General features: G+C 50.6%; 1 protein-coding gene across 4 annotated transcripts in view; it reads left to right on the forward strand.

The window, feature by feature from the left end:
- Nucleotides 1–12,550, forward strand: part of LOC102061906 (discoidin domain-containing receptor 2) — a 65,492-nt gene extending 52,942 nt beyond the window's left edge. For 3 of the 4 annotated variants that reach the window (XM_074556013.1, XM_074556014.1, XM_005491828.4), the window contains exons 13-17: nt 2,079–2,200; nt 2,548–2,745; nt 5,768–6,002; nt 9,005–9,154; nt 10,478–12,550. In XM_074556013.1, coding sequence (XP_074412114.1) covers nt 2,079–2,200; nt 2,548–2,745; nt 5,768–6,002; nt 9,005–9,154; nt 10,478–10,618 — 846 coding nt within the window. In that variant the 3' untranslated portion in view covers nt 10,619–12,550. Of the gene's footprint in view, nt 1–2,078; nt 2,201–2,547; nt 2,746–5,767; nt 6,003–9,004; nt 9,155–10,108; nt 10,147–10,477 lie in introns of all 4 variants that reach the window. The other variant, XM_074556015.1, reaches the window with a different exon arrangement.
- Nucleotides 12,551–13,008: the final 458 nt, after the last annotated feature.

The raw sequence follows: 13,008 nt of genomic DNA on the forward strand, positions 1-13,008 counted from the left end.
GGAATTCAGAATTTCACATCTTCCATGGACATCTCAGATGTGATGGTTGCCACTCACCTTTAGACATGTGGGTTTGGAAACTCTCCACAGTCCAGCTAACCCTGATCCTGGCTGCTAGGACAGTTCTCCCAGTCAGAGATGGAGGTTCTGGGGTGCTCTGCACACTGACCCAAGCAAAGACAGACATTTCCCAAGCACTGTGGCACCCTCATATTTTCTGGCATTGCTGCTTGCTCAAGCCCAGTTTGTCAGCAGCCTTGGGCAGGATGATGCACACATCTGTCATCTGCCAAACTTTCCCTTGGCTCCTTGAGCTCCTTTCAAGCTGTTAACGTTTTCACCTTGCTTTTTCTTCTCTCTCTGCTTCATTTTCACACCATCTGTAGCTCCATCCTGAGCAGGTCTTTCCCTCTCCTGCTCTCACTTTTCCACTGTCTTTTTTCTTCCCAGCTGTTGTTCACTCACAGCCCTAAATTCTACTTCTCTATTACATTTTGGCAAGCATAACTGTTCTCTGACTGCTTCCTGCTCTGTGATGTGCCCATCTTTGTGGTTCCTCCATTCTGACTCCCCACCTTCCCTACCCCAGCCCCTTTCCTGGCTTACTGTTTTCTTCCTGGCTCACTTTTCTGGGGAGATGCTGACATCTTCATCCTCCTCACCTGGCTGTCAGTGCAGCCTTTTCTGCTGTTGCCTGCATCCTGCTCTGTGCTCCAAAAGTGGGACAGAGAGGATTTTTCATTGGTTTGTTTCTGGTTTCTCTTCCCCTCTCATGCTGTCCTCCTAATAACTGATAACTCCTCTGTAGTGACTGGACATGGCTCTCCCATCTCCATTTTCCTTGAGGATGGATTCAGAGCCTGTTCCTTTCCATGTATCACAGGTTCTTTTGCAAATGTGCTGCACCACATTTTCCTGTCTCTCCTTCTTAGTGTTTCCCAAACTGGCCATCACTTGCTCTGCTCTGCTGCTCTGGCTCTGTGTGCTCCTAAAACAGGGCTCACTGCTTCTTTCAGGTCTCCACTTTTCCTTCCTTCCAGTCTTTTGTTTTCCCTGCTCCCAGGGAAGCAGCAGCACCCCTCCCTGGTGACACATCACCTTGGAATTACCTGTGCTTGTCCTGTGGCTCTGACCTGTCCCAGCTCTCATGGTTGTGCTTTCCCACAGCAGATTCATTCTCTGTGGGACTGCAGCAGCATCTTTGTACCCTCATTCCTGTTCTGCAGGTTTGTCCCATTTTCTCTGCTGTCTCATTTTCCCCCTCACCATGCTTGTGACATCAGCTCTTGCTGCTCCCTTCATACAAAATTCATCATGCTCCCATTACATTCCCTCACTGCTGCAAGTCTCTGACTGACACATCCAGTCCTTTTTCCTCTCCACACCCTCAGGTCTGTCTGCTTTCCCCACCCAGTTCTCCATTTGGATGCACATTCTGGTAACTTCTTAAGAAAGTGTCCTGTCACCACTTCTTGTACAACCCTGGCAGTGATATAATATTACTTAATTTACTGGAAGAAATTTGGAATTGTGTGTAGTCATTGGAGTATTTATCTGTGTATCTCTGAGTATACCTACAGGTGAAGTGCTCATATCCGGGACACATATGCACACACTTTTCTCCTTTTTTTTCCTCTGGAATTTGAGGATTTTGGATAACTGGCTGTAGTTCTTGGGTGCTCCTCAGTGAAGTCTGATCAATGCCTCAAGCCAGGCCATGTTTTGAAGGTTCTGGGGTTGTGTGAGATGCTTTAGTGCAGAGCAGGCACATCCAGGCTCAGGAGCCTTCCTGGACATCCCCAGTGGGTGCTGGGTGAGCTGGGCTGGCCCAGGCTGCTGCAGCAGTGCAGTAAATTCAGTGTGTGGGGACTCACCTGGTTTGGTCCCTCTGGGCTCCTAGGCCATGGGCTGTGCTATGTCAGGTTCTAGGGCCAGCCCTTGGGTCATTCCTGATCACAGCTGTGTCACCATCCCCAGATCATTCCCTGATTCATTCTCCCAGCAGTGACCTGGCTGTGATGTTGTTTTCCTCTGCATTTCTGCCTGTGTGTGCTCTTACAGCTGCCTCTGCCCTGCAGGTGCACCTCTGTGAAGCTGATGGCCTGCTGGAATTCCTGGGAGTCTCATCCTCAGAATTCACTCACCAGCCTGTTCTTGTGGCAGTGAAAATGCTGAGATCAGATGTCAACAAAACAGCCAGGTGAGTGCAGCTGCAGTGCCAACAGCTGGGGAGGAAAGCAAGCAAACAAACAGCCCCCAAGCACAGGGCAGCCCTGGGGACTGCTGTGGGTCTGGGGTGTCTGTATATTCCATGTGTTCCTGGAAGGAGCAGGACACAGAAGGGAGTGGGGATAAGGGAAGCTGCAATGTCAGCCTGAAATGCTGCGTTAATTCTGTTTGCTGGGGGAGCTCAGAACCAGTTTCACACTTGTGTGTGCAAAGTGTAAATTACTCTGAACTCAGAGCACACCCCTTGTGCTGTCCTCAGACAAAGGAACAACTTCAGGGGTTTTCAAGGTGATTCAGAGGTGTTTTCTGTTTTACAAGGAATGATTTCCTGAAGGAGATCAAGATCATGTCGAGGCTGAAGAACCCCAACATCATCCGGCTGCTGGGCGTGTGCGTGCGGGAGGACCCGCTGTGCATGATCACAGAGTACATGGAGAACGGGGACCTCAACCAGTTCCTGTCCCACAGGGAGATCTACAGCAAGTTTGCCATTTCCAACAACATCCCCTGTGTCACGTAAGAGAAGCTGCTTGGCTTGTTGGATGAATCAGTTTTATCTGCTGTGCCTTGCCAGAGGGACCCTCCTGCAGCCTGGCCCTTGCCATGGTGTGGGGTTGTTCCTGAGGCCTCTGGAGGTCTGTGTTCCCCTGAAGTGCCCCTGACAGAGCTGTTCTGGTCACAGAGACCATCTTAGATGTATTTATTGAGGTGGCCATCTCTTTATGTTAGTGGATATTTCATTGATATGAAAATCAGTTGCACAACAAGAATTTTAGGACGAAAATCAAGAATTTTTCTTAGGCTTTGAAGAAGGTTCATATGTTCTCTGATGTCCAAAAAATATTGTATGAGAGGAGCTGAGTGTGGAGCTTCAGCTAGGAGAAGATTTCACCAGCCAAGAGAAGGAGAATATTTGGCAAAGAAAACCACTTTTTGTCAGCAGTGGCACTTGTCTCCCTCCTCAGTGGAAGGATTAAATCTGCCATAAAAGCATCTCTGCTATTGCAGAAGTGCTTTCCCCAGAGGAGAGTCATGCAGACTGTGCTTGATGAGGAGCCCTGCACTGAGCAGGAGCTGCAGCATTGCTGAGCCTTGGTGTGCTCCTCCCCAAAGGAGGTTCAGGCACAAGGCAGGCACAGCCAGCTCTCATGGGCTGGGTTTTACCCTGGCCAGACAGCACCAGCCTTGCTGCCAGGACCTGGCAGTGATCCTGTCAGCAGTGTTAACCTGGTGTCCTGCAGGCAGGACATGCAGGAGCTGTAGGAGAAGAGAGGATTTGTGTCTGAGAAGAAATAGATTCCAGCTCTCTCCAGTCTCCTGCCCCTTCTGCCCATCTGAAACCTCATTCACCTTTACACTTGTGGCTTTTTTTTCTGGTCAAAGCCTCAAAATGTTCTTTATCTCCTCTTTGCTTCTCATTTAACTTCAGCACTGTCACTCATGTTGCTCTTCCCTGCTTTCCATTACCTGGCTCTACCTGGAGTTTTTCATTGTCTCCCACTGATCCTCCACTCTCCTTTTGTTCCTGCCAGTGTCACAGAGGCAGCTGTGAAGGGGTTGTGTCCTGGCAGTGACAGGAATGCCCCTGCCCCTTTCTGAGCTTGGCTCTGCTGGGACCTGAGGGCATCTGATGGATGTGACAAGGTGCAGCTGCAGACCCAGGGTTTGGTGCATCAGAGGTGGGAGCAGCCCTGTCATGCACAGGGATCACACATTCTTCAGTCCTCATGGCTCTCTGGTGTTTGAAATGCATCTCCCTGCAGTCTCTGGCTGGCTGCTCACAGAATCATTTAGGTTGGAAAGGTCATTGATGATCTAAGATCATGAGATACACTCTAAGATCATTGATCACAGCACTGCCAAGGCCACCATGTCCCAAAAGTGCCACGTCTACATGGCTTCTAAATGGTGAATGGTGAGTCCAGCACTGCCTGGGCAGCCTGTGGTAAGACCTGACAACATTTGGGTGAAGACATTTCCCCCAATATCCAACCCAAACCTGCCCTGGCCCAGCCTGAGCCATTCCCTCTGCTCCTGTCCCTGTTCCCTGGAGCACAGCCCAACCCCCGGCTGTCCCCTCCTGTCAGGAGCTGTGCAGAGCCACAAGGGCCCCCTGAGCCTCCTCTGCTCCAGCCTGAGCCCCTTCCCAGCTTCTTCTCCATCAGCTTTGCTGCTCTTCCAAAGGCAGCTCTGCCCCTCTGCCACCATGACTCTGCTGAGGGGTCTGTCCCATCCAGCCCCATCCCCTCCTGGCCCTCTGCTCATGGAGCTGCCTGTGTGGAGCTTTGGGAACTGCAGGAGCCAGGAGGAAGCTCTGATGGGACCCTGCCAGGGCTCAGCTGGGACAGGGAGGATGGGGAGAGCAGCCCCAGGCAGGGAGGGAGCCACAGAAAGGGAAGGGAAATCCTGGGGCCTTGGAGGCCGTTGCTGTGCCACAGGGCAGCAGCCAGGTTATCAGGGCACAGGAGAGTGCAAGAGTTACTGCTCTGGAACCTGTAAAAAGTAGGGAAAATGACTTTTTATACAGATAGTGACAGGATAGGGGTAATGGGTTCACACTGCCAGAGGACAGGGTTAGTTTAGACTTTAGGGAGAAAGTCTTTGCTCAGAGGATGCTGAGGCCCTGGCACTGGGTACCCAGAGAAGCTGTGGCTGTCCCAACCCTGAGAGTGTCCAAAGCCAGGTTGGGAAGGTCTTGGAGTAACCTGGGATAGTGGAAGGTGTCCCTGCCCATGGCTGGGGGTGAAACAGAATTATCTTTAAAATCCCTTCCAACTGAAACCATTCCATGATTCTGTGACAGTCTCATTTTTCTTTATGTTCTGGTGGCAGAGATCTCTTTTTCTGACCTTTACTGGAAAAGTACAAACTGTGAGCAGTTTTTCAGATGTGTTCTTGGTCGTGTGAAGCATTTGAGCATCAGCAGTGGGAAACAGGCTGAGCAGCACAGAGCAATAATGTGGGAAGAATGCTGAGTCTGATGGTCCAAACTCTGTCTGTGTGTCCTGCAGCTTTATTAATCCTATCTTCATGTAGCTAATAGAGGAATTAAAATTAAATTAGATGAAAAATGCATCTGTTTCTATTTTCAGTAATGCTTAGCATATTTAAAACCAAATCAACTCTCTTTAATGTGAAGTGACACACTTATGTTAATATAAGCATTCAAGAGTGGTGTTGTTTGAAATACCAGGCTAAGTGGTTTTTAAGATATGAGATTCTGAGCTCAATTTTTCATGTCTCTCTGCAAAAAATTGGTGCTTTGATGCACAAACTCTTTGAAAATCTTGAGATTAATGTTTGATATTGAAAAAAACCCCAAAATCTAAAGGATGTCATGTCGTGAAGGCCTGAATTTCAGGGAGAGCCTGTCTGTTCCTGCTTACTCAGCTCAGGATCTTGGCTGGAACGAGACAGTTTGGTCCCACTGTTATGGCAGAAAATAAAACAACAGGTCACTAACACATCAAATACAGTGAAATCCTGAGTGTGGGGGGACTGCAGTGATTTCTCTTGGTTGTGTTTCCCTTTGCTGCAGCCACTCCAACCTGCTGTACATGGCCACCCAGATTGCCTCGGGGATGAAGTACCTGGCATCGCTCAACTTCGTGCACAGGGACCTGGCCACCCGCAACTGCCTGGTGGGCAACAACCACACCATCAAGATTGCAGACTTTGGCATGAGCAGGAACCTCTACAGTGGGGATTACTACAGGATCCAGGGCAGAGCTGTGCTGCCCATCCGCTGGATGGCCTGGGAGAGCATCCTGCTGGTAGGCACTGCACAGAGCTTCTTTTCATTTCCCCTTTTCCCCCTCCTTTTTCCCCCTTTCCCCCCCTTTTTCCCCTTTTCCCCCATTTTCCCCCAATTTTCCCCCCATTCCCCCCTTTTTCTCCCCTTTTTCCCCCTTATTCCTCCTTTTTTCCTCTTCTTTCCCTCTTTTTCCCCTCTTCCCCCCTTCCCCCCCTTTTCCTCCTTTTTCTCCCCTTTTTTCCCCCTTTTTCCCCCCTTTTTTCCCCCTTTTTTCCTCCTTTTTTCCTCCTTTTTCCCCCTTTTTTCCTCCTTTCCCCCTCCATTTCCCCTCTTTTCCCCTCTTTTCCCCCTTTCCCCCCTTTCCCCCCTTTTCCCCCTTTTTCCCCCCTTATATTCCCCCCTTTCCTCCCCATTTTCCCCCCTTTTTCCCCCTTTTTTCCTTCCCTTTCCCCTTCCCTGTGGCACAGCTGTGCCAGGCAATCACCAATATCTGGGAATATCAATATCTCTGCTGCACATGGTGAGGAATCCATGGGGTTGTGTTGGACATAACTCATGTCCTGGGAAAGGAGCCTGGCCTTGGCAATCTAGAATGTCATGGAATGGTTTGGGCTGGAAGGAGCTTAAATCCCACCCAGTGCCACCCCTGCCATGGCAGGGACACCTCCCACTGTCCCAGGTGCTCCCAGCCCTGCCCAGCCTGGCCTTGGGCACTGCCAGGGATCCAGGGGCAGCCACAGCTGCTCTGGGCACTCTGTGCCAGGGCCTGCCCACCCTCACAGGGAACAATTCCCAATTCCCAATATCCCATCCAGCCCTGCCCTCTGGCACTGGGAGCCATTCCCTGTGTCCTGTCCCTCCATCCCCTGTCCCCAGTCCCTCTCCAGCTCTCCTGGAGCCCCTCCAGGCCCTGCAAGGCCATCCTGAGGTCCCCCCAAAGCTTCTCCTCTCCAGGTGCACAATCCCAGCTGTCCCAGCCTCTCCTCCCAGCAGAGCTGCTCCATCCCCTGATCCCCCTGGAGCCTCCTCTGGATCTCTGCAGCAGCTCCAGCTCCTCCCTGTGCTGGGCAGGGCTGGGGCAGCTCTGCAGGTGGGGTCTCACCTGGGCACAGACACAGGGGCACAATCCCCCCTGCCCTGCTGCCCACGCTGGGCCCAGCCCAGGGCAGGGGCTCGGGGCTGGGGCAGCTCCAGCTCTCACCCCCAGCACCCCCAGCTCCCTCTCAGGGCTGCTCCAGCTGCTCAGCCCAGCCTGGGTTGGGCCTGGGGGTTCTCCTGACCCAGGGGCAGCTCCAGCACTGCTGGAACCTCCTGAGGTTCCTGTGGGCCACTGCCTTGAGCTTGTCCAGGTCTCTGTAGATGGCATCACATCCCTCAGGCCTCATCTGGGCATGAGGGCCTGGCATTCCTGCTGGAATTTTGAGGAAGTTGCTTTGCTCTGTTTATCCCCCCAGCTGGGAAGCTGAGAGGGGCAGGGACAAAACTTCCTGGGTTTCAAGTGTCTGGTTTGAGGATGTGGGGTTTTTTTTGGTTTTTTTTTTTGTTTTTCACATATAAGGGTCCTGCTGTCTCCCCTCAGGAGATTGTTCCACAGCCCAAACACATCCAGTCTGGAGAATATTAAACTTTTTCTTTCCTTGTAGTAGTTGGTGAGTTACTTTCTTACAACAACTACCCAGAAAAATTGCAATTACCTCTGCTCTACAGGCTGCAGGCCCAAGCTCTCTGAAATCCACCCTCTTTTCCTGCATCTAAAGCATAAATCACTGCCATCCTCCCTGTGTGAACATCCTCCAAACTCGACAGACTGCAGGGGCTGCCAGATAAGCCAGGCTGAAGTGGGGCTGGGATGTTTTCTGCCCAAACAGGCCCTCCAGCCCCTCAAGTGTTTTGTGTTATTTTCTGAGCAATCTTCTTTTTACTTCTCCAGAAACACATTGTTCCAAACACAGCCAGTTTGGGCACATTTTTTGGAGACAGAAAACAGGGACAGCAAGAATATTGTCACTGACTTCTTACATGTGCAAAAATAAAAATTATCTTGGGCCTTTCTCTAAGAGTCTGGAGTCTGCTCTGGCTTTGCTTTCACCCTGAGGGCTTTGCTTGCCTTTCAAAGGCTTTTCTGTGAGCTCTGCTGTTTCGGGTGGAGGCAGCAGTGACTATCCCCCTCCCTCAGGTTATTTTATCCTGCTGCAAACAGACTGTCTCAGGTGGGACAGGAGTCTCTGTCCTGCTCCCTGCTTACAGAGCTTTGCCCCTGTGAAAGCTGCACCTGCTTGGGGCTTGTGGGGCCCCCAGGTGCTGCTGCTGCCCTACAAAGAGCCCTGTTATCCCTGTGGTGTGGCTGGGGCAGCTCAGCTGCTGTGCTGGCTCTGCCTGGAGCATTTCCCCAGGTGTTGGGGTGCAGAGGGTGCAGGCTGGGGGTTTGCTGGGTTTTATAAAATGGGTTCTATCTGGCCAGCAGGAGCAGGGAGGTCATTCTGCTCCTGTACTTAGTGCTGCTGAGGGCAAACCCTGAGTGCTGTGTCCAGCTCTGGGCCCTCAGTTTGGGAAGGATGTTGAGATGCTTGAGCACATCCAGAGGGGGCAACGAGGCTGATGAGGGGCTGGGAACACAAACCCTGTGAGGAACATTTGAAGGAGTGGGGCTGTTTAGCCTGGAGAAGAGGGGGTTTAGAGGTGATCTTATTGCTCTCTACACCTTCCTGAAAGGTGCCTGTCCTCAGGTGGGGTTGGTCTCTTCCACAGGGCAGCACTGACAGAACCAGAGGACACAGTCTCAAGCTACAGCAGGGAAGGTACAGGTTGGATATTAGGAAAAAAATGTTCACCAAAAGAATAATAAAGCACTGGAATGCTCTTCCCAGGGAGGTTGGTGGAATCACCATCTCTGGATGTGTTTAGAAAGAGACTGAACATGGCACTTGGTGCTATAGTCTGGGTGAGGTGTTAGGGCACAGGCTGGACTTGATGATCTTAGAGGTCTCTTCCAACCTCATGATTCTGTGATTCTGTCCCCAGGGCAAGTTCACCACAGCCAGTGACGTGTGGGCCTTCGGGGTGACCCTGTGGGAGATGTTTGTGCTGTGCAAGGAGCAGCCCTACAGCCTGCTGACAGATGAGCAGGTCATCGAGAACACGGGCGAGTTCTTCCGCAGCCAGGGCAGGCAGGTGAGCAACAACAGCACAAACAGCTCTTCCCTCCTTCCCTCAGCCTCCCCCTTCCTGCTGGATGTTCCTCCCTGCTGCCCTCACCTCAGCTGCAGCAGTCTCTGCTTCTTCTCACCTGTGCCCTGTGTTCTGTTCAGCTTCTCACCTCTGTACTGTGCTCTACTCTGCTTCTACTCACCAGCGTCCTGTGTTCCACTCAGCTTCTCACCAGTGTTCTACTCAGCTTCTCAACCTCTGTCATGTGTTCTGTTCAGCTTCTCACCTGTGTCCTGTGTCCTACTCAGTTTCTCACCTGTGTCCTACTCAGCTTCTCACTGATCTTCCCTCTCCTCTCATTCTTCTGGGCTCACTGTACCAGTTTTCCTCTCTTGCAGTCCCACTGGAAGAACCCCTTGGTCCTGTCCTCCTTATTTCCTGTTCTAAACCACTTCACTCTGCCCTGCCTTCAGCTTTTCCAGGCTCTCCCACACAGTCCTGCTGCTCCTTTCCTCTGCCAGCGCTGTCCCACCAGCATTGCCTCTGCAAGATGAGGGAGCAGGAGGGATTTGTGGTGGGGAGGAGCAGTTGGTGGTTCCCAGGGATTGGATTCTCCTTGTAGTATCTCCAAGAAGCCTTTGGCCATCTCCAGCTGCTGAAGGGCTTTTGTGTCATTTTGTCCCCACTGCTGCTGCCCTCAATAGATACCAGTGATGGGGTAGGTTATTCCATCTCCTCAGTACCCAAAGCTGTGGAGAACAGTTCTCCCCAAAATTCATCTTTAGCACCAGAGAATTAAAAGAAATAAAGGGAATTAAGCAGAAAATTAAGGGAAATAAAATAAGGGGTTTATTGACCATCTCCCAATACCAATGATTAGCCAAGAGCCTAAAAAATGAGAAGGAGAAATAAAATGGTTCTGCCAAGCTGTGCTGTAGATAAGCTCTAAAAGGTGTTTTTTCTGTCTCTGCTACCAAGCTGTCACGATGCTTAGAAAGCCTCATGGGCTGGCTACGGTGAGTTGCAAGTGCTTGGATTTTATTGTGGTAAATTTGGTTTTGGTTTGTGTTTTGCTGTCTCTTGGAGAACAAATGCCCCAGAAGCATTCATGTTTCCTGGGGGACAAAGGCCTGTTTTGTGAGCAGCTCATCAGACAAGTTGGCAAAGTGTCCGTGGTGCTGTTTGAGAGGCTCTGTCCAGACTCCAGCCTGGAGCTGGAGGGATTCCAAACTCTGCATGGTGGCTGTGTCTTGTAAGCCTGGAATGAAACTGTCCTTTGGTGTTACTTGATAAAGGTTCAGTTCTTTTGTGAGAAGCCCACTGAAGCACTGTGACTCTTCCTTTCAGATCTATCTGTCCCAGACTCCTCTGTGCCCTAACCCTGTGTTCGACCTGATGCTGAAATGCTGGAGCAGGGACATCAAAGATCGTCCCACCTTTGACATGATCCACCAGTTCCTGCTAGAACAAATGGAATCAAACATTTGACTCGAGGAAGAGGCAAGCTCAGCACAGAGTGACTTTGGGGTCTCTTTGCCTGTCCCTCTCAGTCAGGCTCCCCTCCCTGGCTGCTGCAGTTGGGACGTCCATGGCAGCTGCTCATTCTCTTGGCCATGGTCTGACACACAGGACCAGAGGATCTCATTTGGTTTGAAAAATCATCTCCTCTTCTGAATCATTTCCTGGGAATACTGTGAGAGGGGTTTTATTGGATACCCATAGAGCTTTGGGCAGAAGGAAGGAGTAGAACTTGGAGGGACTTGGAGCTCTCTCCTGGCTGGAAGAGAAGGTGAGAGTGCTGCCACTCGAGAACAGGCTTCTGGAAGGAAAGGCTGCAGCCTTCCAGAGCTCTTCCATGGAATCTGATGGAAGTCTTGTGCACATGAGCAAGTGTTTCTGTGTGCTCTTGCTACAGACAATGGTGAGAGGCCAGAAACATCTGGAGCTGGGAAATGGTTTAATGGACTTGGGAACTGACGGAGCATTGAGGATCCCTTTGGGAGTGACACTCCAGGGTCCACAGAAGATGCTGAAACAAGAGTCCAAGATGATGTTCTGTTTTCCTGTGGTTGTTAAGCACTGCTTTGGTTATATATGTGCGTTTTCCCCACACTGGATTTTTTTTTTGTTTTGTTTTCTAGAAAAAATGATTTTAAAATGAATGTTAAAGGTTATTGGGAGGTCACTGTGTTAGAAGGTCTTCCTCTGACCTGCAAATTAAGGTTAGGGTAGGGAGTTTGTATTGAGAAGTAGCTGATACTGTACTACTGTCACTATGTAGAGTTATTAACCTAATGAACTTGTAGCCACAATGGACTGATGTGCAATTAATCCTGTATAATTACCCATCAATATGAGATCTCTAGATCAATGCTGTTACATGTGAGAGGGAACTGAGATGGGCTGGGGGTGGATGGCTGAGAGCAGAGCCCTCTCTGTCCCTGTCACAGCTCCCAGGAGGGCCAGGAGGAGCCCCAGCTCCCAGCTGTGTGTGCTGGAGCCAGGTGTGCAGCAGGTGGGGCCATGGCCAGGCTGTCACTGCCCTGTCACCTCCCCTGCCCTTTTCCTCAGTCACTTGTTGAACTTGGGGTTGCTTTTTGTGTGTCCTGTCACAAACAGCTCATTCTGGGCTCTGAAATCCATTTGGAGTGAGTTAGAGAGTTTAGTGTGTTTCTACAATAAATCCATTGTGGATTTACCAGGTGCCTGGGGAATACTCTGCTATTCCCTCTGTAATCATTTAGCAAGATACTTAGGACCAAACCAAATATTTCATAAGCTGGGAGAAGATGAAAGCTCAGCACTTGCCTTTTTTTTTTTTAAGTAGAATCCAGCATAAAATGTATTTCCAGTAAAGATTCTAAAGATAATTTTCATCATAGCCACAAGCATGGATGACAGGCTGGCTGTGCTGTGAGAGGGGAATGTCTGAGTGGTTACAACACAGGCATGGTTGTGCTAAAAGAAAAACCCTGATGGGCAGATGGGCTTCTGAATGGGCAGATGCCAGGCTGGAGCGTGGCATGGCTGTGCTGCCCCTTGGCAAGGCTCCAGCCCAGGGTGGATGTGTCCCCACCCAGCTGAGGCCCCAAGAGCTCTCATCTCCCTGCAGGGATTCCTGCAAGCTCACCCCTTTTTAGGTTTTCTTTTTATTAGGTTTTCTTGGGGTGAGCTGCCCTTCCCTGCTGGGTGCTGCACTCTGCCAAAACACCAAGATATCCAAGGGATTTCTGGAGCATTTCCTGCCCCAGGAATGTCCCCAGTGCCACCCAGCTGGGTGTGTGTGGTCTCCTGTGCCCCCAGGGCAGGGACAGTCCCTGCATGGGCTCTGTGACATCTGGACATGCTGTTCCTCCATTGACATGGTGACATACAAAGTTTGTCTCATATCAATAAATTCTAACGATAACCTTGACAAAAGTGAATTTCCACTTCTTTCTTTGTACTCAGGTGTGTGCCCTGAGAGCTGACACTGTGGTGGGGTTGTTCAGTGGCTCTTTGGGGAGGATGTGACCCCTGGGGTTGGAGGGAGCAGCCACAGACCATTAAATGAAGAGAATTTTAAAGGGAGTTTCTGGAAATTTGCAACCTCAAATCCCCTTGTGCTGCTGGGACCTCAGTGGGCTTGGGGTTGTTGGTTGGTGCTGCATTTCAATCAACAGCTTCTTCATCCCAGTGTTAAAATCTGATGCTTTAGGTTGGGAGGAGCCTGTATAGGTCCCTTACCAACCAGAGCACTTAAAGCTGAGCTGATTTCAAAGTTCCCTTGGGGTACTCTGTGCTTTGAAAATTTCCAGTGTTGGAAATGCTGTCCCAGAGCTGTTCTGTGCCCATAAAGAACTTTTTCCTTGTGCCTGGTGGGCCCTTCCCTTGCATCC

This window comes from Zonotrichia albicollis, chromosome 21 (genome assembly GCF_047830755.1).
Source record: "Zonotrichia albicollis isolate bZonAlb1 chromosome 21, bZonAlb1.hap1, whole genome shotgun sequence".
Taxonomy (NCBI): Eukaryota; Metazoa; Chordata; class Aves; order Passeriformes; family Passerellidae; genus Zonotrichia; species Zonotrichia albicollis.